The sequence below is a fragment of the Lonchura striata genome, chromosome 1 (assembly GCF_046129695.1).
Source record: "Lonchura striata isolate bLonStr1 chromosome 1, bLonStr1.mat, whole genome shotgun sequence".
NCBI lineage: Eukaryota > Metazoa > Chordata > Aves > Passeriformes > Estrildidae > Lonchura > Lonchura striata.
Window position 1 is genome coordinate 114363041 of NC_134603.1, and position 26274 is coordinate 114389314.

The window sequence follows — 26274 nt, forward strand, 5'->3', positions numbered from 1 at the left end:
GACTTGCAGGTATCTAAAAGAGGCAATTCCTGCCTAGGTTAGAAAAGGTCCACCTCAGGAATTAAGGGTGGCAGAAGATAAGCAGCCATACTGAAAACTTGGCTGCATCAGCTGTCCAGACACAGCATTCCTTTACTGCTGCAACTCAGGTCCCAGCTGCACAGTACTGAGTGAGAGCTCCAACACAATGTGCAGAAACTCCTGCCATTGCAGAGGGTGGAGGCCAGCCCAGGGCTGCTTCCCTGCTCCCACAGCTCACACAAGGCTGTACCATGGACCTACAAAGCCTCAGTGCCAGTACACACTGGTGTTTATGGGGAAATTGCATCTTCTGCCTTTGGGCACCAGGATTGTGCAATCATGAACTCCTGCAATCTTGACCTAGACTTTTCCCTGCAGAAATGTAGTTAAAATACAAATTAAATTGGAATTTGTGGGACTGGGCAGCAAGAAAAAGACTTTCTGCATCAAGAGGGGGAAAAGGTGTCCAGGAAGGAGGCAAAAGTAGGCCACATGTAATGTCCATCTATCCACTTTCACCCAGAGCCAGGACAAATGCAAACTCACTATACAACAGACTTTGCAGCACAAGGTTCTCATGTACCACCAGAAAGCAGTGTTTACCTTACTTGTTTGGAGTTTCCTTGGAGGTTGTTGCCGTCACACATTTTTCCTACAGAGCCTCTCAGCACACTGCAGCAGCATATTGCTGCTTCTTCACAGCACACATGCTCTGCTGAAATCACACCATGGCAAAAGACTGCAGCACAAAGGAGCTTATCTCTACACGCTTCCCTGCGAGCATCACACCTTTCTGTACTACTGTAGCCACAACTTTAGCTCCCTCTGCCACAGGCCCAGCACTGGAATACAAGCACTTGATGCAGAAGGTCTGTTCCCAGATTGGCTGAATGATCTGCCATAGCCTGCAACCACCCCAGGTGAGTCACTGCCAGCAGCACCACTGGTGTAAAATCAGACACACGCTTGGGAGCGTGTTAATTTGCTCTTTCATACAGCACTGTGCAAAAAATTACAGGGATGTTAAGGGAATGGCTGATGCACTTTAACTCATTACCCTTTCCCTTGAAAACTGGCTATTAAAGAATGTAATCAACTCCTGCAATAACAAGAAGCATCACAACTTAGCCACAGTCCCACAACAGCCAGCAAATTTCAAAACTGCAGAATATACACAGAACAACCCTAACGTCAGCAATTCTTACAATGCCCATGGGATGTTCCCAAGCACAAAGTGCTCTGTACTCACTGGAGACGGTGTCTGACTCTGCTTTGCTTGCTGACAGGTCCTCCACAGAGGCGTTGCTCCCCTCGGCTCCCACGCCACATCCTCGGGGTCCCATGGCAGTGGATCTTCTCCTCTCATGAATCTCATCTGAGATCATCTCCAGATTTTTCAAGGCAGTCTTATACTCTCCCTTTGCCAGGGCCAGTTTGGCCTGCAGGTCATCCACTGTTTTCTTCAGTTGCTAACAATGCAGACAGGTATTAGATGGACCTTCACTACAGACAAGGCACAGCACACAATTCCCTGTTACATGCCCAGGTGCCCTGGCTGGGCACAGGCAAGCACAAACCAGGGCTGGTATCTAGGGCATGGGAGAGTTCAGAACTCAGAAGCACCGTGGCCCAAGCAGCACCACTTGTGAAGGAGACAACAGCAAAGCAAACCACAGGAGCCAGGGGCTGGAACTGCCTCTGGAGTGTGGTTGTAACCCCTGGCAAAGCACAGAGCAGAGGCCCTGTTTAGATGGAGCATGCAGGATCTCTCCTTAACAGGAATGCAGCTCTCAGCTATGCCACTGCTTATCCCAGAACCATCCCTAAGGGTTGCTGGCAGCCCTGGTCTGCAGAGCACAGCAGGGCTGGGGGTCACCCTTGAGGGGGCTGAGCCTCAGTCTCTGCTGAACACCAAACCTGTCACTTCTGCTCACTAAAGCTGCAGAGCAGAAAGCAGCAAACCTCAAACCCTGACAGCTGTAATACAGCAGTTCCCGTGTCCCTAGGCACAAACACCACCCTACAGCAAGGGCAGAAGTGTTGTGCATCCTATTTCCCAAAGGGGAAATGCTGCCTGTGTGTCTGTAGTTCTCTCAATGCCTGCTTTTAATACACAAAAAACCCATCTGTGCTTTTTTCATACAGTTTACACAATCACCTTGCTTCAGGAGGGCACTGAGCCATGGAGAATCAACAGGCCCACAAACAGTGCGCCTTTGCCCATGGAAAAAAGGAAATTTCTCAAAAGATGCTTATAGGCAGCAGGGATTATTGGCCTGGCACCCAGCCCAGGGCAGGCAAGGGTTCAACTTGATGCAGCAGCAGCTGCAGGCAGGCAAGGCAGAGGAGAGCACGCCCAAGCCAGGAACCTGGCAAGGAAAAAGGTGCACACCAGAGGGTCTGAGGCTTACAAAATGCTGTTGAATCTCAAGCAAGAAAGGGCTCACAAAGCCTTTGTGGGATATGCCCTGCACCCCTGACAAGGAGTGGGAATCCTTTTCTAGCTAGGGTCCAACTGACCCAGCACCCCACTGGAGCCTTCCTGCACCTGTGGCCAGCAATCCCAGGCAATGTGCTCCACTCAAGCCCTGTGCCCATCCCACACACCAACAGCACCAGCCACTACCCTGCAACTGTGAGGAGCCAGGCTCCCCATTTTGGGGGCCACATGCAGCAAAAGTCAATCAAGTAGAAGGAGAGTGATTCTTCCATTTGAATTTGTAGGGCTATTCTGCCCTCCCATCCCTAGGAGCTCCAAGACTGGCTGTAACAGCAGGGATTACCATCCCACACAGAACTGCCATGCCCACCCAGAGCCACTGTGCCCTGCAAGGCATGTGCTGTGCCCAAACACTGGCCAGACATCACTGCACCACACACAATGCAGTGCAGAGATGCCAAAAAGCCCTGGAAGCCTATCCAGCCAAATCCCAAATCCCTCTTATGCCAACCCCAAATCAGAAATTCACATCTGCATGATATTTGAGTACTACAAGCAGGTTACATATTCTGTTAATTGATCCAGCCAGTGAACATAAAAGAGCATCCCAAGCACAGTTAAACTCTGAAGCACAAAACATAGGGGGAAGAAAAATGAAACCCACAACAAACAAATAAATCCCAGACACAAAACTACAATAAGCAAATTTAGTCAAACTGTACTCTTTTGGTTCTGAGAGAGTTCAAACACTCTTATTTCACACAAGGAAACAAAGACTCTCTTAGTCTTTTATCTTTAAAATGTGCTTAGCAAATTGCTCAAGAGCTTTTGAATTGGTTTTGTATAGAAACACAACATAGTTGTCAGAGCACTTTAGATGTAACTTCAGTATTTACTGTAAGCAGTAAAGAGTTTCAGATGGATCTGAATTACATACGTACCTCTAGTTGGACGTAGTACTTTGCCTTGAGTTCAAAATAAGGTCTGTGGAAAAACAAAGAACAGTTGTTTACAATCACTGGGACTGAATGCCATGTACTGGCGTGGGAGTTGCTCTCTTTGTAGCATTAACACAGCTATTTTGTGTATCACTGCAATCCCAGGAGACCACTATCCAGATGATGGAACACCTACACATGCTCTCAGTGTCTCTCTCTTACTCCCTAATGCATCTATTTCCCATGGGTCCTTTGACCTAAATACAAATTGCAAAATTCCAGTTTTTGGAGTTGACAGCACAATTCCTCCAGGCCTAGATTCTGCAAGATATTTAAATGTAACATCCAGCTTCAGGCATAGGCATCCTCTCTCTACCCAGCTAATTTCTGAGCCCAGGGCACATGTAAATTCCTACAGAAGGTGAACCTGTCACCTGTGTTCAGGTGTGGGGGATGGAGGGACAGTTCTTGGGTTTTTCAGTGGAGAGGGTGTGAAGAGAGGTCAGAGCACTACACACAAGGGCACAGCACTTCCCAATAGTGGCCCACCAGGCACTTTCTACACTTACAACTTGCTTATAAGGTTGCAAGAGGACAAGGGTACAATAGGTGCAGTACAAAGCCTAGAAACCACTTTCCACCCTCAAAGTTTTGAAACCCACAAGCCAATACCATCTGATACAACTCTGATCAGGAAAAAAAAATAGCCCTGTTATTTAGCACAGCTCATTACCCTCCTCCACTCTCAGAAGCTCTCCGGGAAAGTAGGGGAGAGATAAATCAGATATGCCTTTACAAGAAATAGAATGTGAACTACCCCTGTTGCACTTCTCCTCTGACAGCAAGGTTCTTCTGAGCCCTACTGCAGCTGCATTTTGGACTGTGCACTAGAATTCAGGAGTGCGACTGTGCCTTTCTGATCCTATATTGTTTGAAGAGTTGAATTCACTACATGGTCACAGACAAAGTAACTGAGCTGTGTTTCCATTTGAGTAGGTTATTTCCAGTTCTGGTATTTTTAAGCACCCTCCCACCATCACCAGGAGCACACAGCCAAGTCTCAATCCTTCCAGTGACACCGATCCAGCCAAAATGCACCTCTGCCTTCCCTTAGTGGGACATCGCCCTGCCAAAGGCCACACAGGTGCACCTGCCAGGCCAAATGAAACACTGCAGCTGAGAATTTGGATCCAACAGATAAAGGACTCCTACAACTGTACCCCAAAGCAATGGTAGCACACAGATACTGACAGAATGGTGTGCCAGGGAAACATGCACAGGGAAAGCGGTGAAACCCACTCATCTCAAATGACCTGATTCTCAACATTCCTTACCCTGATGCCAGTTGGAAGGGAACAACCAGGCTCAAGTCCTAACCTCACACCAGCTTCCACAAGCCTTGGGAAAAGTCGCCTCTCTATCAGCGACAAGCACAAGTGTTGCATGGTGTGAAAAAGCAATCCACACATGCACGTGTGTGTGCACACAAACACACACCCGTGCACAGAGGAGCAGGAATGTTTACATGCAGCAGGGGAGAAAAACACCACCTCAGCAGCAGAAAGGAGAGCACGAGCCTGATGTGCAGGAGCTCGCACATGAACACTTCGGCTCACTCACGGCTCACACACAGCTGGGCGCCTGGTGCCAGCTGGAATCAGGGCACTGGCAGAGGAGGCACACCTATGTCCCAGGGTCCCTTCATTCCCTAACGTCCATGGCCCTGTAATCACTGAGGGCTGGTCTGTAACTCAGCAGGGCACGAGAGCTGCTCACTGTCCTGCAGCAGCGGCTGGCTGAGCCCAGGGCACTGCACAGACAAAGTGCTTTTCAAGTCAGTGATAGGAAGAGCGAAAGGCACTTTGCCCAAGTCACTGGAGCAGAAAGTCACTTTAAAAATCAGCTAACACAGGCAAGTTCATTATCCTACAGCTCAGAGGCACTGAGCCAGAAGATCTGGTAACTGTTAAGAACATGCAGCTGTATGCACATTCATAGATCACAAGCAAGTAAGCACCCAAAAACTAAATTAAAAGAAAAACTAAAACAAAACTATCCAATAATCCTTTGCTTATCAACTTGACCAAGCAAATAATCTAAATGACTTTCCTCCAGGATGTCCCAGTCTTGCTTTCAAAATAGTAATGGTTTAAACATCCTAATCCCAACTGAAGCAAGGAGCAAATGCAAATCATTTTCTGCCCAAAAGAGAGCAACTCATTCAGTGTGTCTATCCACAAGTTTAAAGAGATAATGAACGAAAGGCCAGAAAGGCCTAAGTGTTACAGTGGTGCTGCCACACCACCCAGGGAGGAGATCAGAGCAGGATGCTGGTGTTAAATCCTTCCTGAAAAGCAGCTAGAGGCCAGCTACACCCTACAATACAAACAGCTGCAAATTCAGCAGCCTCATTTCCCAGTTTCTGCGGCTGCTTGACACCACTGGTGTTTTCAGCTCAGCTGCAATTTCCCTTTATGTAAAAATTGCAATGCTGGGAGACACCTGACCTTTCCAACATCCCTATATAGCATAACTTCAAAGACATCCACAACTATTTGTGCCACCAGGCATCTTTCACATCAGTACTAGGTTAGAGGTGGCATTTCCATACACCCTTTATTAAAGGATCTCCTGAACACCCTACCTAGATGGTTTATACTGCAATAAGCCCTGCTGTGAGACAAAAGAATATACTGTGATCCTTCCAGAGAAGTGGAAGCCAGCTTGGCCTGAGGAGGATGACACAAGACACCCCTCTGAGGGTAGTTCCAGCAAAGAAATGAAAACTCAGAGGCACGTCACACAAGAGGCAGCTGGGAAACCAGGCTCCACACCATCATAAAAAACTATGTATGACCCCCACTGACAACTTAATCATGGTCTTTATTTTAAATTTTATTACAAGGAAGGAGCTCCCAGCAGCCAAAACTGTTCTCAGATATTGCTCTTATCCAGATCTGTCGTTTAGTGATCTGATGATGGATTTCACAGCCCTTGTGCAGTGCTAGACAAACAGCATGCAGCCCATTCTAGGAAGTCACACCACTATACTCTTTCAGCAAACATGCTTGAATTTTGTTTGAGAAGTGCTAATCCTTTCTTGAATTGAGCAAACACCAATCAAAATGGAGTTTTAGTTGACTGATTTCACCAAAAAGTCATTTTTAGATGGAGGGGATTAAAAGCTAAGTACAGCAAGCAGATTGTTTAGACAAGCCACAGTCTGGAAATACCAAAAAAAAAAAAAAAAAAAAAAAAAAAAGACTGTGAAATATAAAGAGGATTAAGAATTGGTTGTAAACAGGGCCAAAAATTTAAACAGGTTCTGGGCAAAAAGCTGTTTCACTTGTCTGCAACAGTGCCAAACTGCACAAGAAATTCAGACACAATTATTAATGACACAGTCTGCTTAGCTATGCCTTCTGAAGGGTGTTTCCTTCCCCAAGAACAGCTCTCACACAGCTTTGCCATGGCAGCAGCAGGAAGTAAACAAGCCTCGTGTACAGCACCTTACACCCATGCAGTCTCACACCTTTCAGCTTTCTGTCACTATCTTTGTTACTCTCCTAACTAAAAATAAGAACCGTGAACAATCCTAGGCTGTGAAACATCCACACAGAGCTCTGCAGAGAGCACTTGTGTGGATCCCATGTGCCTGTTCCTCAAATCATACACCACCAAGGAGTTCAGTGCACTAGAACAAGACCAAGATACTGCTTGGAAAAGGTTTCTTATCCCAGTTCACCAATCCATCCAGTCAGATGTTTCAAAAGACACTTAGAAGGACAACAATGACAAATACCAGTACCAACTGTGCTGTGAGGCTGCTACTCACAGAGAGGAACCCAAAGAGCAATACACTTTCACAAGTCCAAAACCCCTGTAGAACAGGTATTTCTCCCAACAGTTTTCACCATTAAACTCCTCTCCAATCATAAAACATACTTTGATTTATTGATGGCTCTTTTCAGCTTCTTCTCCAGTTGTTTCATCCTTCCCATGGCAGCATTGTATTTGGCTGCAGTCTCCTTGTGAACCAGCTCACTTCTTGTCTTGGTCTGTTCCGCCTCCATGACCTTCAAGAGGGGAAGAAAAAAACAGGTTGAGCATCAAGACACAATGATCCACTTCTTATCATTTCAATTAACAGCAACTTTATAATCTCTCCAATCAGCTCAAGTTCAGATAGTGAGGGTATAGAAAAAATTACTTCCAGTGAACCTACTTAAAAGTCTTGCCTGAAAGGAGCAGCAGCTCTTCAAACACTGTTTAAATTATGACAAAGGTGTTACAGCTTGTCACATAATCTCTCTTACATGAAGTTTAGAAGACCCTCAGCTTTTTGGAACATCCATTTTTTAAACCAGTTAGATATTCACAAGTGGAGCAACACTAGCAGAAGTCACCCAGTTACATTCAACAGCAATGTTTCTGTTTCCTCCTGCTTCTCTCCTGGAAACCCGACTTGCCCAGCAGAGTTTGCTGGTTGCTCAGCTCCCGGCTGCAGCCCCATCACTCTGAAAAGGGCTGGACACCAACCACAGCAGAGGGAGGACTCCAACACAGTTTGGCCTGAATAACCAACCATGAAAAACTGTGTCCAAGATGGCTCTTCTCTTAAAACAGCTGACTTGCCTGAAATTACAGTTTCAACACTGAATATGCAAGGTTCAAGCCCTGAGCTGACACTCCCACTGTGCAGACAAGAAGAGCTATGCTGATGACCAGCCCCCTGTCCTCATGTATATAAAGATATCTAGAACACAAGTGTGATAAGGAGCAGCTGAGGGAGCTGGGGGTGTTCAGCCTGGAGAAAAGAAGGCTCAGGGAGACCTCATTGCTCTCTAGAACCCCCTGAAAGGAGGGTGTAGCCAGGTGGGAATCCGCCTCTCTCCCCCAGTAACAAGCTACAGGAGAGAAGAAAGGGCTTCAAGTCTAGATTGGATATTAGGAATTATTTTTTCACTGAAAGGGTTGTCACAAGCACTGGGAGATTAGCTGCACTGTTGGTATCCCACAGCCATGCTTTACCAGTAATTTTATCCAAGGTACTTTTATTATTCAAATTTGAGATGTCAGAGAGGTAAGACAGAAAATGTGTTTTATTTGGTGCACTAGCTATCAAGATCCAGACAGGGAGGTGACTGATTTTTTTAAAGTCAGAAAAGTGGTGACACTTCTTTGTTGGTCTGGCAATGAGGGGAAAGCAGGTGATTTTTTTTTTTAAGCTTCTTGTTATGCAGCTATGAAGGTATTCATACAAAAAATGGCAGGACTTGATTCTCTCCAGTACTGGATTTTGAAATGCCTCAGCTGTGATACCAACTACTGCACAACTTCATGCAAACTTGCTCTACCTAGCTCCCACCATCAGCTCCCACCATCAGACTGTGCATCAGCATCTATGCAGAGACAATATTCAAAATATCTTGATTTTAAATAACCTCACCCACAAAGTTATATTTTTTTTAAAAAAGTGTGCTAGCCCTCCCAACGCTCAGGCTGAACTGAACATGGAAGAGATGGTCAGCTCTGACTTGGATTGCTGTTCCTCTCAGGAAAGCTGTCATAGTGTCCTTTCTGATGCCTAAATGAAAGAGTGAAACTGCCAAAGGCATCAGCATCAACTCAGAGCTCTTGCTGCTACAACTGGAGGCCACTTTTTGCTCATCTGCACACATCACTCATTATTAAAGAAAGGAATTACTAGAGAACTTTAAACTATGAGAAATAAAGATTTTCAAAGGATCTTCTGATCAGATATAAAATAATATACTCAACTCCAAAACCCTTCAACTTTCTCATATATATAAGGCATCCATTTTCAAAGAAAGGGAAAAAGAAAAAAAAAAAATCTATCAGGCTCATAATATATTCTCTCCTGCATCTTGAAAAACAAACTGCAGCCTCTTATCTGAAGCATCTGCTTCAAAGTCAGTTGGTGCAATGACTTGCCTAAGTGAAACTTGTCAGATAAGGCTGGTTTTAACGTGGAAGTCTCTTAAACTAAACTGCAGTCTCCAAAGACTGCACAGAAAGTGGTTCATCTTCCTTCTAGTGTGGCAAGGAAACTGCAATTTAAAAACGCCGTAAGCTACAAAATAATGGAGCAACTGGAATTTGCCAATGCTCAGCTACATGTCAGTCCCTCACATCCATTCTTGAGGCAAAATTAGCATAAACTTTGATATCTGGGATAAATCACATGGTAAGTATGACCAACACCAGGGTTGTAAAGCAGGTTAGGTGTCCAGTACTGTGCTGATTTTTCAAACATCTCATATTAAATGTAACAGAAATGCTGAACCCTGCAGAACTGGGATTTGAGGATGACACATTGCAAACGCCTCAAAATATCTAACAAAATGTGGAACTTGCTGCCATCCTTATATAGCCCCATTCATTACCTTGTCCAGAAAGAAAGGGAAAAAAAGGCTATATACTTCACCCTTTGAGAAACCAGTGATGAAAGAAAATCTCTCTCTCCCCCCACAGCTTTGCTTCCCTGTGGGAATTCTGTCTTCATGCTCACATTATCCACACAAGTCTGCACAGACAGCCTGTCCCCTTTTCCTGGGACAGCAGCTCAAGGTGCATGCCCAAGGCTATTACCTGGGGGATTGTACTTCTGCAGAGATCCATCACCTGCCAAAATGTGTTTAAGCACTTCATTCAAACAAGAAGAAACGAGAGATCATCCACCCCTCCACAAAAGCCAAACAGCCTTTAAATGGAGAAGCTGTCTATCAGGGCTGGTGGACAGAAACAAACTGCAAATGATGCTGCCACCTCTGCAGCTGGGAAGTTCAATGAAGGACCAGCTAGCCTAACTCCTCACCTCCCTAAAAAGGCTTAGAAAATCAGAGACAGGCTTGTGTAGGAAAGTACTTTTTATTACAGCTAATAATACATTTGGTGAAAAAATTGCAGTGTCATACGGACTTGTAAACAATCTCTTGGTCACAGTTCCCAAATAAGCTGGTTTGTCTTATTCAAGTACTTCTACCACCCACCTTGCTCTGTAGATGCTCCTAAGCCATCACAGATGCAGCAGCATCACTTAGAAAAAGGCAGAAAAAGAAGTGAGGATGACACCTCTTCAAACAAAGGCTGCTCAAGACACATCTCACCTCCTGACATTGTACCTGCCTTTCAGCTTACCCTTGGGGTGAGCAGGGGACATATTCTTGGACAAAAACACCAGGATGGATGAATTTCCAGGATACACACACAACCACCAGACATTCCTGTAGCCCTTGCCTGTCCCTAACTACTGGATTACCTACCCTAGGTAGAAATCACTCTTCCAGGTAGCACAGGCTACAAGATACAAGTAATGGGAAACAAAGCAGGCAAAAACCCCCAACACAGGGATGGATGAATTCCACTTCTCCCCTACCCTCTATTTCCTACCCAGTTGTCTGGAAAAAGGTCAGTGTAAAGGATATATTCACCATCAATAGGTCTGTACAAGTAGCTTTGTTCTACCTAAAACATTTCCATAATCAGAAGAAAAAATGGACTCCAGGCAAAATTTCAGTAACAATAACAGATGCAAAGAAAACCCCAATTTTATCAGTAGAGCTGAGCAAAGCTGACCATCTAAGCCAGAGAATTACTCTGAAGGACTGTTTCTTCAACAAAACATTAAATGGATTGTTTGTCTAGGGAAAGAATTAAAAATAGAAGAAGAAAGAGACAATGCAGTATCAGTAAACCAGGAGGAAAGAATCAATGATACAAGGGATTGCAAAAAATCACTGCATTTCCAGGAGAAAGTGACAGAGAGATCAGGACATGGCAAGATGTGGTTTGTTGTTTCTTTCACAGACTTTTCCTCTCTCCTTTTTCCTCTAAGCTTTTCTAGCTGCAGGAAGTATCTCTCTTCTCTACATCACGAAAGCACCCACACATTTTACACTGACAGATGGTACTTCACTGTGTAATATCAAAGGGAGCTTCACAAGCCAAATTAATCCAAGAGGGAGCATGCCTCCTCCCTCTTTACTCTCCCCTCATCCTCTCCTTTTAAAAATGTCTCATGATCAAGAGCCAAAACATTTCTTCTCCCTGCCAGAATTTATGAACTCAACATATCTCAGGAAAGACTGTAAAAGCAGAACCTTTTTAAGACTGCAGATTGCATCAGCAATTAGAAATTAGCAATTTTGCTTGAAATTCATGAAGCGTCTTCCTTTCTGCTCCAGCCTGTGTCAAACTAGATGCAACACATCTGTCAATAATTTCCTTTTGTACAGCTTTATAAATTATTTTCAATAGGAGCATAGATGTGAAGATCTTTTTTCTCCACCCTCCAAAATTCAATATCCTTTAGTCCTATCACAGGACTCTCTTTCACAGCTGTGCTCTCTGCACCCCAAACTGCAGCATTACAATCCAAGGTACGAACAGGCTGGTACCCACTAGCAGAAACATCATCTCCAAATTTTAATGAGACACTGCAGTTATCAAAATCCTGGTAAACCAATGACTAAGAGTGAACAGTATTCTTCCTCCCCAGGCAGCTTAAGAGTTCATCAAGCCTGTCTACATTTCCAGTGTAATCAACAGAGAATTTACCTTACAATGAACTTGCCCCTCTGGCCACATGAATTGTTCTCCAGACACCACTTATTGATCAGACTGCCTTTCATCATAATGGAACTTTTGGCAAGTAATGGTACACAGTCAGGTTCTAGACACGACACCATGAGCTAAATGCCAATCTAAGTGCCATTACACTCCTCAGATCTGTGGAAAAATTGACATTTAGGTAAAACCCACAGGACTTTACACCAAAATACATCAAGTTAAGAGTAGAAGTGGGCAAAGCAGCTGGCTGACTTGCAGGATTGCACCACAGTCCAGTGCTTCTCGTTGTAAACACTTAGCTCAAGCACAGACATTTGCAGGGATTAGTTCCATCTTCATAGGCAGGTGGGCAGGAATCCAGCTCCTATTTATGCTTCCAGCCTCCTCTGGAAACATAGCTCAACTGCAAGGTGCAAAGAAATTTCTGAGTGACAGCCTATACTCCGTGTACATATTCATGCTGGTTCTGCCTGTTCCATGAATAGAAAGATTTTCCACATGTTATGCTCCCAGCTCACCCAGGAAAAACAAAATTTCAGTAACTGTCCCATTTTGCATCAGTTGAATTGTACGATTTTCTAGATCAGTGGCTAGAAAAGTCTTGTCTGCAGAAGCCCAATAGCTCATCACATTAAAAATAGTGTTAATAGCTTTTCAGACTATCAAGACATCAAAATGCAATTACAACACACAACCCTTATCTCTCTTTCCTCCCAGTGAGAGTCTGGAAACAGCATTTTCTGTTTGGTACCCTGGAACCCAAGTCTTTGTCTATATCCATTAGGTCATGTGCAAAAGTAACCTTTTGCAGTATTTCTACACACAGCTGTATAAGAAATCAGTTTCTCTTTTGTTCTCTTTGCCTACCCTTCCTCTCTATGTTTTCTGTGTACAGTGTTTGTCAGGTACCAAGCTGCTACAGGGCTCAGCTTTGGTTCCAAGTTTCAGATTCATTCAGTAAAGCCTGCTCCCTCTACCTAAGAACAGCAAATAAAACACTTGACTCTGGCCTGATATTTCTATCAGAAGAGAAATAAATGAATCAGTAGTCTACTTCTAACATTTAGCTCAGAGGTGTTTTTCTGCACTTGAGTCCTTGCTATAAAAAGCCTGGTGCAAGACTATTCTCTGCCCATTACAACCCGTCATCTATAAATGCACGCAAAAAAAAAAAAAGCAAGAAAATCCAAATAACAAGAGTGCAAAAGCTTTCTCCAAGAGCAATTTTGTACGTGTCAGTAGAAGATGTCTGTTTCTTAACCCTCGGCCTTCACCAACAGAAACAGGTTTTTTTCCATTAGTGATTTCTAATGTAACTCATAGTTAATGATCTGAGTTGTCAGCAATGCTGGCAGTCAAGGAGAACTTCTGTTCTAAAAGATACCATGCCATAACCTCTTTTCATCCACAGCTTGGCAGGCAATGCCAATGTTTCCTCCTCCCGGAGATCCCAATCATTCTGCTTGCCTCACTGAACCCTGAGGACTTCATTAATTGCATGCACTGAAGCCAAGTGAAGCTTTCACCCCGTCTTAGAGAAGACACAAAACTCAGTCAAGCACTCCAAACAAACTAATGCTGGGGGTGTTCAGTCAGGACCTCCAACAGCATTTTCACCCTTCTTGGCTCTGGCCTTAGCCCTAAGACCCCCACCACAGTCAATGAAAATCATGAGACAAACTTCCATGGAACACTCTAAAAAGAAAAGAACACCATGCTCATGTTCCATGCTGCACCATGGAAAGGTGCAGATAGGTGCTTTCTGGGAACTGAGTTCACCAGACTATTTTAAGCACCAGGAATTACTGGACAACAAGTTTTCCATTCATGGAGCCTTCAGCTGCTCTGTACAGTCCACTCAGTGCCTAGGAGATTTTACAGCTGCAGTGAGTACACCTAAGTGCCCCATTTACTGTTCAGCTGTGACAAATCGAAGACAATATGGCTTGAACCAGCCCCCAACAAGCAGGTGTCCTGCAATCACTGACAGTACCTATCAACACCACCAGCACAACTCCACCAAACACTGCCAGCAGCTGCTCTGAATCACTGGGTTTGATCTTCTCAGGTGCACACCTCTCACAGACTGATTGAGGGTTTTACAAGGATGCCTTTGAAACAGCCAAAGAAAAGAAGAATCCATTGGTACACCCAAGTTGCCATTGTTTCTTTTGTCACCCAACGCAAGTTCTTGTTCTGCCAGCTAGAGAAAGGTAGGTGGCAGATGTGATTGCTGCCACTGTCCACCAAAACTCAGCAGTTTAGCAGTCAGGAGCTCTAATCATCTCCTTAAACACTTCTGGTTTTCTCATCTATCAATTCTGAGAATCAAAAATTATCTACTTCTGGATTTCGTCCATACTGAGCAAGGATTACAGCTAGGGAAAATGACAGCTGGCACACACACACTGCAAAGTGTGTAAACACAGAGGTCACCACATCTGCAAATTATAACAGGGACAATAACACAAACAGTACCCTGGAGTTCATTTTCTCATTAATATATACCAGGTTGTCTATCTCTCCCCTACACATAGCCAACATCCTTTCTGTTCCCTGTTTCTTCATCAGGCAGCTGGATTTTAAAATTCACTCTGAAATTGAGGCTTTCTTATGACTGAGAAGCTTTTGCAACAGAAGAGAGCAACTGTTGCACTGAGGACAGCAAGACAATATGGGTATTGTATGGCATGATAGCATGCTTGGAATAGCAAGTTCAGCTTCACTGGCACATTAAGGAAATTACAGAACAAAGGCTTTTAACTAGGATTTTTGGTTCTTTTATGTTAAAAAAGCAGAAAGGTTTATTTTAACAGAGAGAAGACAAATGACAGGAAAATTCTTCCTGACATCTGCTAGAAAGAATACTGTCTTTCTTTGTTAGTCATCTCTTCTGTAGGTTTAAAAAGACTTTACAAAGGAAATAGGACCTTGTCTAAATTCAAAGTTAATTCAGGATAAAACAGCATTCAAGCTTAAAATGCAACACACAATTTTAAGTAATTCTACATTCAAATACACATTTCTGAACCAAAGTGACTTGTTCAATTTAGTCCATACTAAGAACAGATTATACTAAAACTGGAACATGTCCCTGTTTTGCCAGGGTAAGCACTCCCATTACACACATATTCAGGAATAGGTATCCCCCTGCAATTATTGTGGCACAACTCCAAATGCAGATATGACTTAAGACATTGTTTATCCCTGTAAAATAGACAGTAATAACTTTTTTTATTTTCTGTAGAGAGCTACTCCACTACTATAGCACCACCAGACAGAGAACTAGAGTTAGCCCAGAAGCAGCCAAGGCCCAGACTGTTTACCCTTAGGCTTCATCATTTTCATAGCTTCGTTTCCCACATGTCATGTATCTGGACCGAAAGGAAAAATCTGGTCTTTCAGAAACTAGGCCTTATACACCACAGGGGAACACAAAGTATGGAAGAGGCAGATGCTGGGGTAAGTTTGCATTACCCTCTGAGTAGCATGGTTGAGCATCTCTTGCCAGGCAGAGTCAAACTGGCGCTTGTCATCTTCCAGCAGCCTCTGCTCAGCGAGAGAAATGGTCTCTTTTGCAGCACGCAGCACTTCAGTGGCCCTCTGAAAGTCCTGAGTCGCCCTCTGAGCCTCCAGCTGTGCCTAAAGGGAAAAAAAAAACAAAAGCCTGGGATTAGAGACGAAGGAATCCTCACAGGCACATTTAGAAGACCTAGGACACTAATCCCAAATTACAAAGAGTCACACTGGCATCACTGTTTCCCAAACTTTTACTTGAAATGATATATTTTTCACTGCACTAAGTCTGCTAAAACAGCAGTTCCCACCAAAGAGGTCATTTGCCAAGAAGTTTAATTTGTAGCTGATGGCCTATAAATAAGCACCTGGCTGAGAGATAATACCAAATGATGCAGGTTTAATCACTGATAAACCAAAAGAAAGTGAAATAGCAAATTAATGGCAAGTCAAGAATACACTAAGAATAGCACTCCCTGAGTTTAGTCATGGTGGATTTTTATCTGATACACCATTGATCATGCTGAGGAAATATTCTGGAATTATTACCTTGCTATAAAGAATAAACAAGTTCCCTGAGATGGTGACCGCTTCATTCTTTGGGTGTTTTTTACTTTGCTATTGCTAGTACACAACTGGTACAGCACACAGACACAAGAATAACTAAGGGAATTTTAAAAAAAAATCTTTAACTGAATTTTTCTACATTATATATTATATATTTCATATTTTTATTTAAAAGAGTATTTTTGAGCTGTTTTGCTCAGAAATGCAACCTTTCCACTATAAGCCTCACATACAATTAATTGAACATCCAGCACTGTGAAGACAGTTTTCATTTACACTTCAATGATTTTTCAAATATAAACTAGAATTACCTAGTCCATACCAATGAAAAATGTCTTTGACTAGCCATGACTGACAGAACAAAATAATGAATAAAACTTCATGTATCATGATATACGCAGAAGGAGTCTGAGAATCAAACATGAGAAAGGACTCTGACATACGGAATACTACACTGAGGAAGATAAAATCTTACGAATAAAGGAAGAGGTTTTAGAGTGAAGAAATGGTGGCCATTTGGGATGTGGCTAAAAATTCCTGATACAAAAGTGGAACAACAGTGCATTCTTCAGCAAACAGCTGGCTACACCCCCTCAATACCAGTTGCAAATACCTCCACACTTGAGACACCACAGTTATTTGTAAAGGCAATTGAAAAAAAACTCCCTCTCTGCCCCATGGCAGGGGAGATGGATTCCTAAGTTAAACACAAGTCTCAAAAGGAAACAACGCACACTAAGTTTCCCTCTCCATGTCCTGAAATAGCAGCAAGCTCTTCTTACTTCCTTTCCTCTCTCATATGGAGGTACTTCACCCCAAGGTAACCATGCAAAAATAGGAATTATGTGTCAGAGGTCCTTCACTTACTAGCTAGAGAGGGAAATCAAAGTCATCACAATCAGAGCAGTAATTTCCTTCCAACCAAGGTCCCTGATGCATTTCCCTCTGAAGTGGCTGGTGACGTTTTCCACAGAGAAGTTCATCTAACCATGCCCTTTGCTGTTTTCAGGCAGTTTACACCATATCACCCAGCCTACAGCCTTTGTGAAGAGCCAGGGCACTAAAGTGTTCATTTCCACACAGAACTGCATATTCCAAGGCAGCACAGATCCTTTGGCCAAGGTTAGCGGATGCACAGAACCCTGGTACAAGTTCAATGACAACATGATCTCTCCTCCTCTCTGAAAAAAAACCCCCACATGTTACATCTCCTCATCACCCAGTCACCAGCTGACTGTTTCAAAATGTATTAATACATTTTATAAATTCAGAATAAGCCTAACTATAGAATATTTTTATTTAGCCACTAACTAACCTAAACCATGATACCCAGCAAGTACAAAAATTCGCCAATAGCAAAAAAAAAGCCATCCGAGGATCTTTAAACAAGGCTCAACCTGGGCTTCCAACAAAGAATACTGCAAAGAAGTCTGAATCTGGTCTCCAAAATATGTATTAAATTTTCTAAAAATTCCCAACTTTTTTTTTTTTGTCCGGTAAGTAAGACCTATGCTAGTAAAGGAATCAAATACAAATAAAGGCTAAAAGTTTCCCATAAAAGTAGTTTCAGATGGGATTTTAAGACAGGATGCAAATAAAATGCAAGACTCCAGTAAGAGCCTGCACCAAGTACTGCACAACGATGCTGAGGATGTCTGGAGGAAAAACAAGACCAATTTTCATGGAAAACTCTACAAGAGGGAGCCAGGTCCCCGTAGTTTCCAGCAATAAAGCTGTGAAGGCAGCTTCAGCTCCTTGGCTAACCCGTTGCATGAGCAGGCCTGCCCATGTGAGAAATGAGTTACAAACACACAAAACCAGACTAGAGACCCATTCCTAGCACAGCCAGAGCCTCCTCAGCAAGCAACTGCTTTCGAAATTCAGTACCAGCAGATCCCAGGGGCAATGCAAGCACAGAAGTACAGTTTTCTCACTGTAATGCATCAGCACTTGAAAGTTTCTGTTGGCACACATACCTGGGTCAGGGATCAAGAGCTAAGCTAGCAAAAAGCCTGCAGAGCATTAGGAGCTGAGATACTTAATCCCCACAGAAAACAACATTTAGTGGTAGCTTGCAGTACTAGTAGCTCTTCTGATGAAGGCCTTAACAGACAATTGACTCTTAAACAGGAAAACTGTCTTTATGATAAAAAAACCAGAAGCCAAATTTACAATTCACTTAGATTTTTGCTTGCACCTGGACCTGCAGGACACTGACAGCTGGAGCTGTTACCAGGCAGGCCCACAACCCTAGGCCCATAATCCATTCCAATTCATGCCCTCTAACTCTATGGGTAAATGGAAAACTGAAACAAAACCATACCTAAACACTCTCTCCCAGCTGCATTTGTTGAATACTACTCTGCAGCAGCAATTTAGAAACACTCTTTTGTTTCTGAGCAACATAGTTAGTCCAAATAGCAATTTAGCTTCAACAGTTATCTAAAGTCAGTCTACAGTCTTTAAGCAGCTTACTGCAAGTCTGAGAAAGAAAAAAACAAACGCTACCATAAAAAAGGATACATTAGTCATTAGAAAAACATCAACAGATTTGTGGCTTTGCCAATATGAAGAATACTCAAACACTTTCTTTTGTGCTCTAGTACAGTTACCCAATAATTAGCCTTCATTTAAAACTCCCTCCAGCACATACAAGTTGTTCTGCACCATCACCAATGGGTTGCTCTCAGTCCTAAGCCCGCAGGTCACTCCACTGGAAAAGAGAGTAGCCATGTTCTTTATGTGCTTTTAAAACCACAGAGAAACCAGCAGGAGCTTGTCTCCATCCAGCCTCCTTATATTGCACACAAACGTTACCACTTTAGACAGTGGCTGTTTCTCTCAAGACTAAAATCCAAAATTCAAATGAATGGCTGAAAACTAGGTTGTCTCTCATCACAAACTTGTGTTTGAATTGAGAGAGGTTTAGCCTTGGGGTAGAATGAGAGAAAATGTACTAGGGATGAGGACAAAAATTGCTGAAGGAGGTTGGAGGCAAGCAGGATGTCAACTTTCTGCTTGTCATCTGTATCACTGGTGCTTGATGGAGTCTACCCAATACAGAAGTAAGGATCTCGTTCACTGTAGTCAGAAGAGCCAGTCCAGTGAAGCCTCTTTTTGAAAATAAACAAGTCCTGACACCTTGGGAACTGGGGGACCTGTACTCCAGCTCCCACTGCCACAGTGACACTGCTCATTGTGGTTCATGATCAGTACTTTCTGCCAGGAAATTCAATTGAATGTCTTCACCATTGCAGATCCTTCCTGCATCAGTGTAAAATATAAAATGGGAGCTCTAAAGAAATATAATTAGACAGCCACAGAGATGGAAGCAAAGGAGAATCCCACTGTCACAGCACATCTGTCACAGCACATGCTGTCCACCCAGAGCATCAACTCTTCCTGCCACTCTGTCTCTCCTCTGCAACTCAGTATTCTATAAGCAACCAGCTACAAACACACTTCTCATTACAGTAAATCCCTTCCTTACAACCAGCAGCACATCCAGAAATCCTGCTCTGCCCACTCAGCCCTCTCCTCATGGCCAAGAGCTCTCTTATTCCTCTATCCACCCTGTGCTGTTGTGTCTGTGTGACCTCCTCTCACCAGCTCACCCACCTCCCTGCTCTCCCTGGCTCTGACAGCACAGCCCTGAACTTCCCAGGCAGCTCCCATACACTCAGAAGTGACATGCAGTAGCAGCACTCACAGAAGCAAATCATGCACTGTGGTATAAAACATGTCAGCTTAGAAAATAAATTATGTCAAATTAAAGGGGTACTGGCAGGGTTCATAACTGCAAGCTATTAATATATTGCCGAAAGATGCTCAGTCCTGACAAATCCCTTTTGAGGGATAAAAGCTGCACCCCCACGGGCAGTCCCCTGCTTAGCCTACACAGGGCCTTGCACAGAAGGGAACCAAGCACAACAGACAGATTATGTTGTCAGCCAGAAATTAAAAAAGCACTAGGCCATGGCAAGCTAACAGAAGAAAACAAAACCAGGCACTTTTTAAATGTAGTCCTCCTGGAACTGACAGCACCATACAGACATCTGCTTGTCCATTCTCAGAGCAGAAAACCGTGCATTCTTTAATTATGAAATACAATTTTCTGATCAGTCCACATTACTTCTATTGACCCAAACCCTCTTTGTAGCCAAGACCTTGCCCAGCTGCTAATAGAGGATTCTTCCCCACCCTCCCATATATACCTTGACCCTACAACATATTTCCGTTTCATCTCATCTCCTCTCTGTGTTTTTGTTTCTGCACAGTATCACTGACACTGAAACATGGCACCACACAGCTATAGCATTCCTCTGAGGTTAGCCAATGTCTAATGTACCCTGGCAGGCACTGCTCAGCCTCTGACACATGAACGCACCTGCACACAGCTAACAGCCCAGCCAGGCTTCCCCAAAGAGATGCAGAGGGCTCATTTTGTGGAGAGAAGCACATGCAGAATTTCTCCCCTTGGCCAGCCTCACCAGAGGCCAAACCTCAAGTATTGATAATTAATAAAAAGGGCATCACAACACAACTAGAAATTTTCCCACTAGAAATATCAGTCAGCAAAGATCAGATATTTTCCAAATTGCCTTCTCATTACCAAGTGAATCTATCCCATCTGCACTGCCAAAGCCCCGACATCCACTTTATTTCAGCATCTCTGAGTTACTGCCAATGAAAGACATGACAATTTCTGTTTATGAAATCACCATAAGCTGGAACGTGAAGGGAACACACAGCTGCTGGTCAGAACAAGGCACCAGCACACCACGTGCTGGCCCAAGGCCTTTGCTCTAGAAAGCACTTGTTTGTTACTGTGAAACCAATGTTTCTCCTGCCCATTAATCTTTTAAACAATAGTTTAATTGCCACCAGCAAACATGTACTTGCTTACTAGCAAATAATGATTAACTGTGTTCCAGTCCCACTCTTCAGAAGGAATCAAGTTTCAGCTGTTTTCATTCTGGCCCCCTTTCCTTCTTGTATCAACATTCCACATTAATTTGCTCTGCAAAGTACAACAGAGAACACATTTTGAAACAAGAACTTTACTCCATCAATCTCCCACCAGAGCTGTTGTAGCACTGCCTGTCCTCAGGGTTCCCTCTGGTTGCAGGGACTGCACCAGGGCATTCTGCACAAGCTTCTGGCAGGAATGAGGACAGCAGGATCACCACTCATTGACCACAGCATCCCCATCTCACCCAGCCCTTCAGTGATTCAGAAGCGCCCAAGCGGAACGCAGTTGAGTGCTCTCTGCACCTCTCACAGTAACCAGCCACTGAGTGCTGCTATTTCAGCTTCAGTTTTCCCCAACCTGTTTTAATTCAGCTGGCAGGAAGGAACAAGAGCAGCAGCCTAGATGTCAGCACAAGGGCTCATAATGCTCAACATTCAAACAAACAACTTTGGCACTGGCACAGCTCCATCCATGACAAATCTGCAAATGCCAGTAAGTCAGGAGGTGGCTGAAAAGGCAAAACCTCAGCCTACATGGACCTTGGGAAACTTGACTGGGTCAAGAGACACTTTACAACAAGGAAACCTGTGGAGTCCTGCACTTGGGGTGGAACAATCCCATAGTCAGCCCTGTCTAAAAGGAACTGCACACTACAACAGGTGTCAGGCTGAGAAAGCTGAGAAGGTGCAGATCCAAACCATATCCTAGGCTGAACTAAGAGGGCCACAGCTGGCCAATCCTGCAGACAGGTTACACAGAGAGGTTTCAAATCCCCATCTCTGGCAATCTTCAAGACTTGGCAAAACCATGACTGATGCAATCCAGCAATGTGACAGTTCTGCTTTCAGCAGAAAGTTGGGATCTGATGACCTCCAAAGGTCCTGCACAACAAGCATTTCTATCAAATACCATCATATTTTTCCTAGTTTCTCAAAATCTAAATAACATTTTTGCAAAAACTTTGCAGTGATGCTGAATGTTCTCCTAGCTACTCAGATGTATTTATTTTCCTAAACAGACTAGTGGTGCAACTGGGGGGGGGTGGGGCGGTGTAAGGGCTCTGTTTGCTTTTTTTAAGAACCATGAGCTTCCTTTCCCCTCTCCCTCCAGCCTAAAAACACTGATCCAAACCAGAACTGAAAAGTAGTAAAAACACCCCAGAAACCCCTCCTAGCTATACTTTTATAAAAATTTCTAAAATCCAAGACCTTGGGAGCGACTTCATTTTGACAGATCTATGAGCCCTGAGCTATATAATCTATGATGACTCTTTACATCAAAAAAAGAGAGTCTCTCAAGAGTCTGAGATACCCTTGTGTTCTTTAAGCAGTTTATTATAAAGTTATACAATTGAACATGGGTTAGGAATTTGTTTTTTCAAAAGTAGATTGAAAACTTTTTAACTGTATGGAGAAGGCAGAGGGGAGGAAAATGTGAAAACAAGCCCTGGTAGAGTTTTGTGAAACACAAATCATTTCCTCCCTTCACTGCATAACTATTGAAATGCCTATGGAACACTAAAACCATGTGAAGCTTAGTCTCTGCTTTTGATTAGGTGTTTTATTCTTGTGCTGGGTTTTTTGGTCCCCTACGTGCATCCACCTCTTCTCTTCTAACAGCCAAATTGTTGCAGAACTGACCCAACTTCTGGTTGTGTGTTACATTCCTATGTAGTCTATAAAAAGGTTCAGGAAATAAGAGCAGACCTACAAAGCATGCTGTGCTAAAGTTAGGTGGTATGTGTAACTCCTTTAAGACAGGATTACTAATGTGCTCAAAGACCCAGAAGGTTCAGGGCACAACCAAAAGCTCATTCATTAGCTGCTTCTTTCACCAGCATGCAGACAGCTGACTCCTCGAAGGCAGAATCCCACCTCCCTTCTTTGGGAGCTGTGGAAAGAAATAAAGAAAATATCTGAACACACAGTTCCCTTAAACACTGTTAAGGCCAGTGTTGGACTGGACTGAACAATCAACTGCCAGCCCTTCTCTGCTTTCTGGCAGCTCCCATCTAGACTGTAACCAAGATCTTGTGAAATGAGGGCAAGGAGCTGATGGAGCCACGAGCCCTATGATCCCTGTCACTGTGCAGTCAGTCATCTGAAACCGGCTGCTCTCCTCCCTGGTTTTTATTGATGTAGCTCCTTGCCTTACAGGAACAGGGAGGTGATGCTCACTTGGGAGCAGAGATTGCATGGGAGACATTACCCCAAGCCTTCTTTGCCCCTCCTTTGTTTTTCATGTGGTTGTTGAGAGATGCTGGTGCGCCTGAAGTTACTCACACTAATTAACAAGTCTGTGGCACCAGAATACGACAAATGGTTCAGTCTAATACCATCCAGGCACAGCCTTCTTGGGCATTCACTGCCATCTGCTTGTTAGTTGTGCAATTGTCTGTGGCCAAAATTATTAAGCTGCTGCTTTCTGGAAGAGGGGATGATAAAATATGTCCAGGTTTCCATCTCAAAGGTAAAGATCTTATTAAGAGAGAAAAACACTGAGATAAATCCTCCCTGCTCTATGCACCTGTATTCTGAGAGCTTAGGCAGTGAGTCAGCAAGTCCAGGGCTTACAGCTGGTTTCCAGAGGCTCTACATGCTCATCTGTACCTGGCAGCAGCCTGCTTTGCTGGAATTAAATATAGAAGCAAGGAACAACTCCCATTAAAACATCCTGGAAGAGGTATACCACCTGCATTAGTGGCTTTTTCTAATTATCCAAGATAATCAACATTCACACACAGATACAACAGGTATGTTCAGGAGAAACACCGGATCATTGTCTCATGCAATCACCACCAAAGCAGTAAATGTTTTTAAGCAGAAGTTTCCAGAGTGCTGGCAAGGGATTGGCAGCCTGGTTCTGAAAGCACATCTTGTGCATTCATACTGGCATAAGCAAAGACAAGGCATGTGAGTAGGAGTTTCACCTGGCTGATGGGAGGTTCTGGACATGTTCTCCCAGTTCCCAGAAAGCCCCACACCCACCAGCCTGTCCTCAATACCAGGAATACACTCTGGAAGAAAGTTCTAGGCTGACCTTGTCCACCTCTGCATGCTCACAGATACTTTTTGAAAAGTCATTCTCCTAAGGGACATGTTGAAGATGACTATTGACCCTTCAACATTTTTTCCCAGTCAAATTACACAACTCCATAGCACAGGTGAGTAACAGGCTTGCTTCACTTAATCAGAAAAGTTGCAGGTGGTGTCTTGGACTAATGAAGGGCTAAATCCATTCCTCGAAGGAAATAGTCTAGATAGCAGCAGGAATAGGGAATATGCCAATTCCACTTCACAGCAATAAAATCCTCCTTTGAGAACAAGCCATTAGCACACTTCACCAAATTAAAAAACTTACCAAGACAAACCAAACAACAACAACAAAACAAAAAACAAATAGCGACCAGAAGCAGACAAAGCTAAAAGAGGTGGACACTTCTCCCACATCCTGGCAGCAAAATTTCTTGTTGAATAGTACTTTTTGTTTGCTGCAATTGGGATATATTTCTTATAGAAACTAAGTCAATGGAGAGGCATTCCAATATGCTAATTTCCTAATACAGAAATTAGAATCTTCAGATAATCTTTTCCAGCAAGAACAGACAAAAGCTCCAGAATTCATTCTGTTTTACTAGAAGTCATAATGAAACCCATCCAGAAGGCAGTAACCAACATCCATATCATATCTGTTTTGGCAGCAGACCTCAGCTTGAGTATTTATCACTCCAAAATAAACTCCCACCTATTTAGACCACTGTGCACAATAAACACTTGGTTGGCTGAAAAAATTCCCCAAAGTTGCAAGACTTGTGCTGCCTTCAGAAGTCACCCCTGAGCAATTACCACTCAAAACAGGTACACAGGATATCACCCTGACCTCAAGTCACCCAGGCTCAAATGCCAGCTACTATTTTTAACAGATTATCCTGTCTGTGGTTTACAATATCTTGAAATAGACTTTACTAGAGGCCAGGGAAAAAAACCAGGGGAGAAAATGGTGAGAGGCAACAAAGCAAAGCAACCTTTCCTTTAAATTGTTCTTTTTTTTCTGTAGATCAGCGTTCTGGCAGTAGCTGTGCAAGTGCTGCATTCACACAAAGGAATACACAACTTAATCTCTCTGGGTTTTCCAAATTGAAAAGGATGCAAAATGATGTCACTCAAATCTTCATACAAGAGCAGAGGGAAAAAGGGATTCTGTTCTATTTTCACATTCCAGCACTCTTTAAGAGCTGCTTTCACCTTCCTGCCAGTTCCAGTATCCAAACTGCATCTGTAGCTAAACATAATAGCTAGATCACCTATATCACTTCTTGCTGCCTAAATCAGCTGACATCTATCAAAAAAAAAAAAAAAAAATTCTGCACCAGCCTTCCCTTTGTTACTCCAAAGAACTGAGGATATTTCCACACCAACTCAACCCAGTATTCCATTACTTCAGACCTACTTGCACAATACTTTAAGTATTTCACAACAGAAAAAAACCCCACACTCTTAAAGGTAGGAAAAAATAATTAGGTCATTTGATTCCCAGCAATTAATGGAGAAATTGAACAGCTATCTGGCTTTGATCTACTGCCATCCACTATGACTGAGAACTGATGGAGGCTTTGTAGGGTTGGAGAAAGTGGGAGAAAGAGACACCAAAAGAGAGAGTAAATTTTTTTCATCTCTCATAGATAAATTATTCAAAACAGAATTTACAGTATTTTCTTCTGTGAAGTAGTATTTTCTTTTCTGCGAAGAAAATCAGAAGAGGGAAGAACCTCTAATTTAAAGTGCACAGTCAACAAATTTACATGATGGAGCCCTCCAAGGCACATCAGCAAATAACCACAAGAAAACACTTTTTGTATCAATAGCTTATACAACCATCCTTCAACAGAACAGAGCTCATACAAACCAGAAATGTAGGGTGTATGAATACCAGCACAGAATAACTAAACCCATTCATTGATGCACAGAGGCTCTGAGAGGTACAGGCGATCTAACTTTTAGACAGGGACACACACAGAACTTACTGACACAGGTATTTCAACAAGCAAGTGGTTAAAATTAGTTCCCACTATCTAAAATGTGCCAAGAACATTGTACTTGCAGATGATATTGTCACATATGCCACCTCTTCTGCAGGAAATAAAAGCAACAGAGCACTAAATTTGAATCAGGTAAGGATTTTTTTTCTGTTCATCTGAGAAGTAGCAGTTGTCAGTGTTCCCAAACATG

General features: G+C 43.3%; 1 protein-coding gene across 3 annotated transcripts in view; it reads right to left on the reverse strand.

Moving 5' to 3' along the window:
• The window catches only part of SH3BP5 (SH3 domain binding protein 5), a 77752-nt gene that overhangs the window by 30692 nt on the left and 20786 nt on the right, over positions 1–26274 (reverse strand). For all 3 annotated transcript variants that reach the window (XM_021543364.3, XM_077786910.1, XM_021543363.2), the window contains exons 4-7: positions 15469–15633; positions 7345–7475; positions 3403–3445; positions 1271–1490 (exon numbers count right to left, since the gene is read on the reverse strand). In XM_021543364.3, the coding sequence (XP_021399039.1) occupies positions 1271–1490; positions 3403–3445; positions 7345–7475; positions 15469–15633 (559 nt within the window). The remainder of the gene's footprint in view (positions 1–1270; positions 1491–3402; positions 3446–7344; positions 7476–15468; positions 15634–26274) is intronic.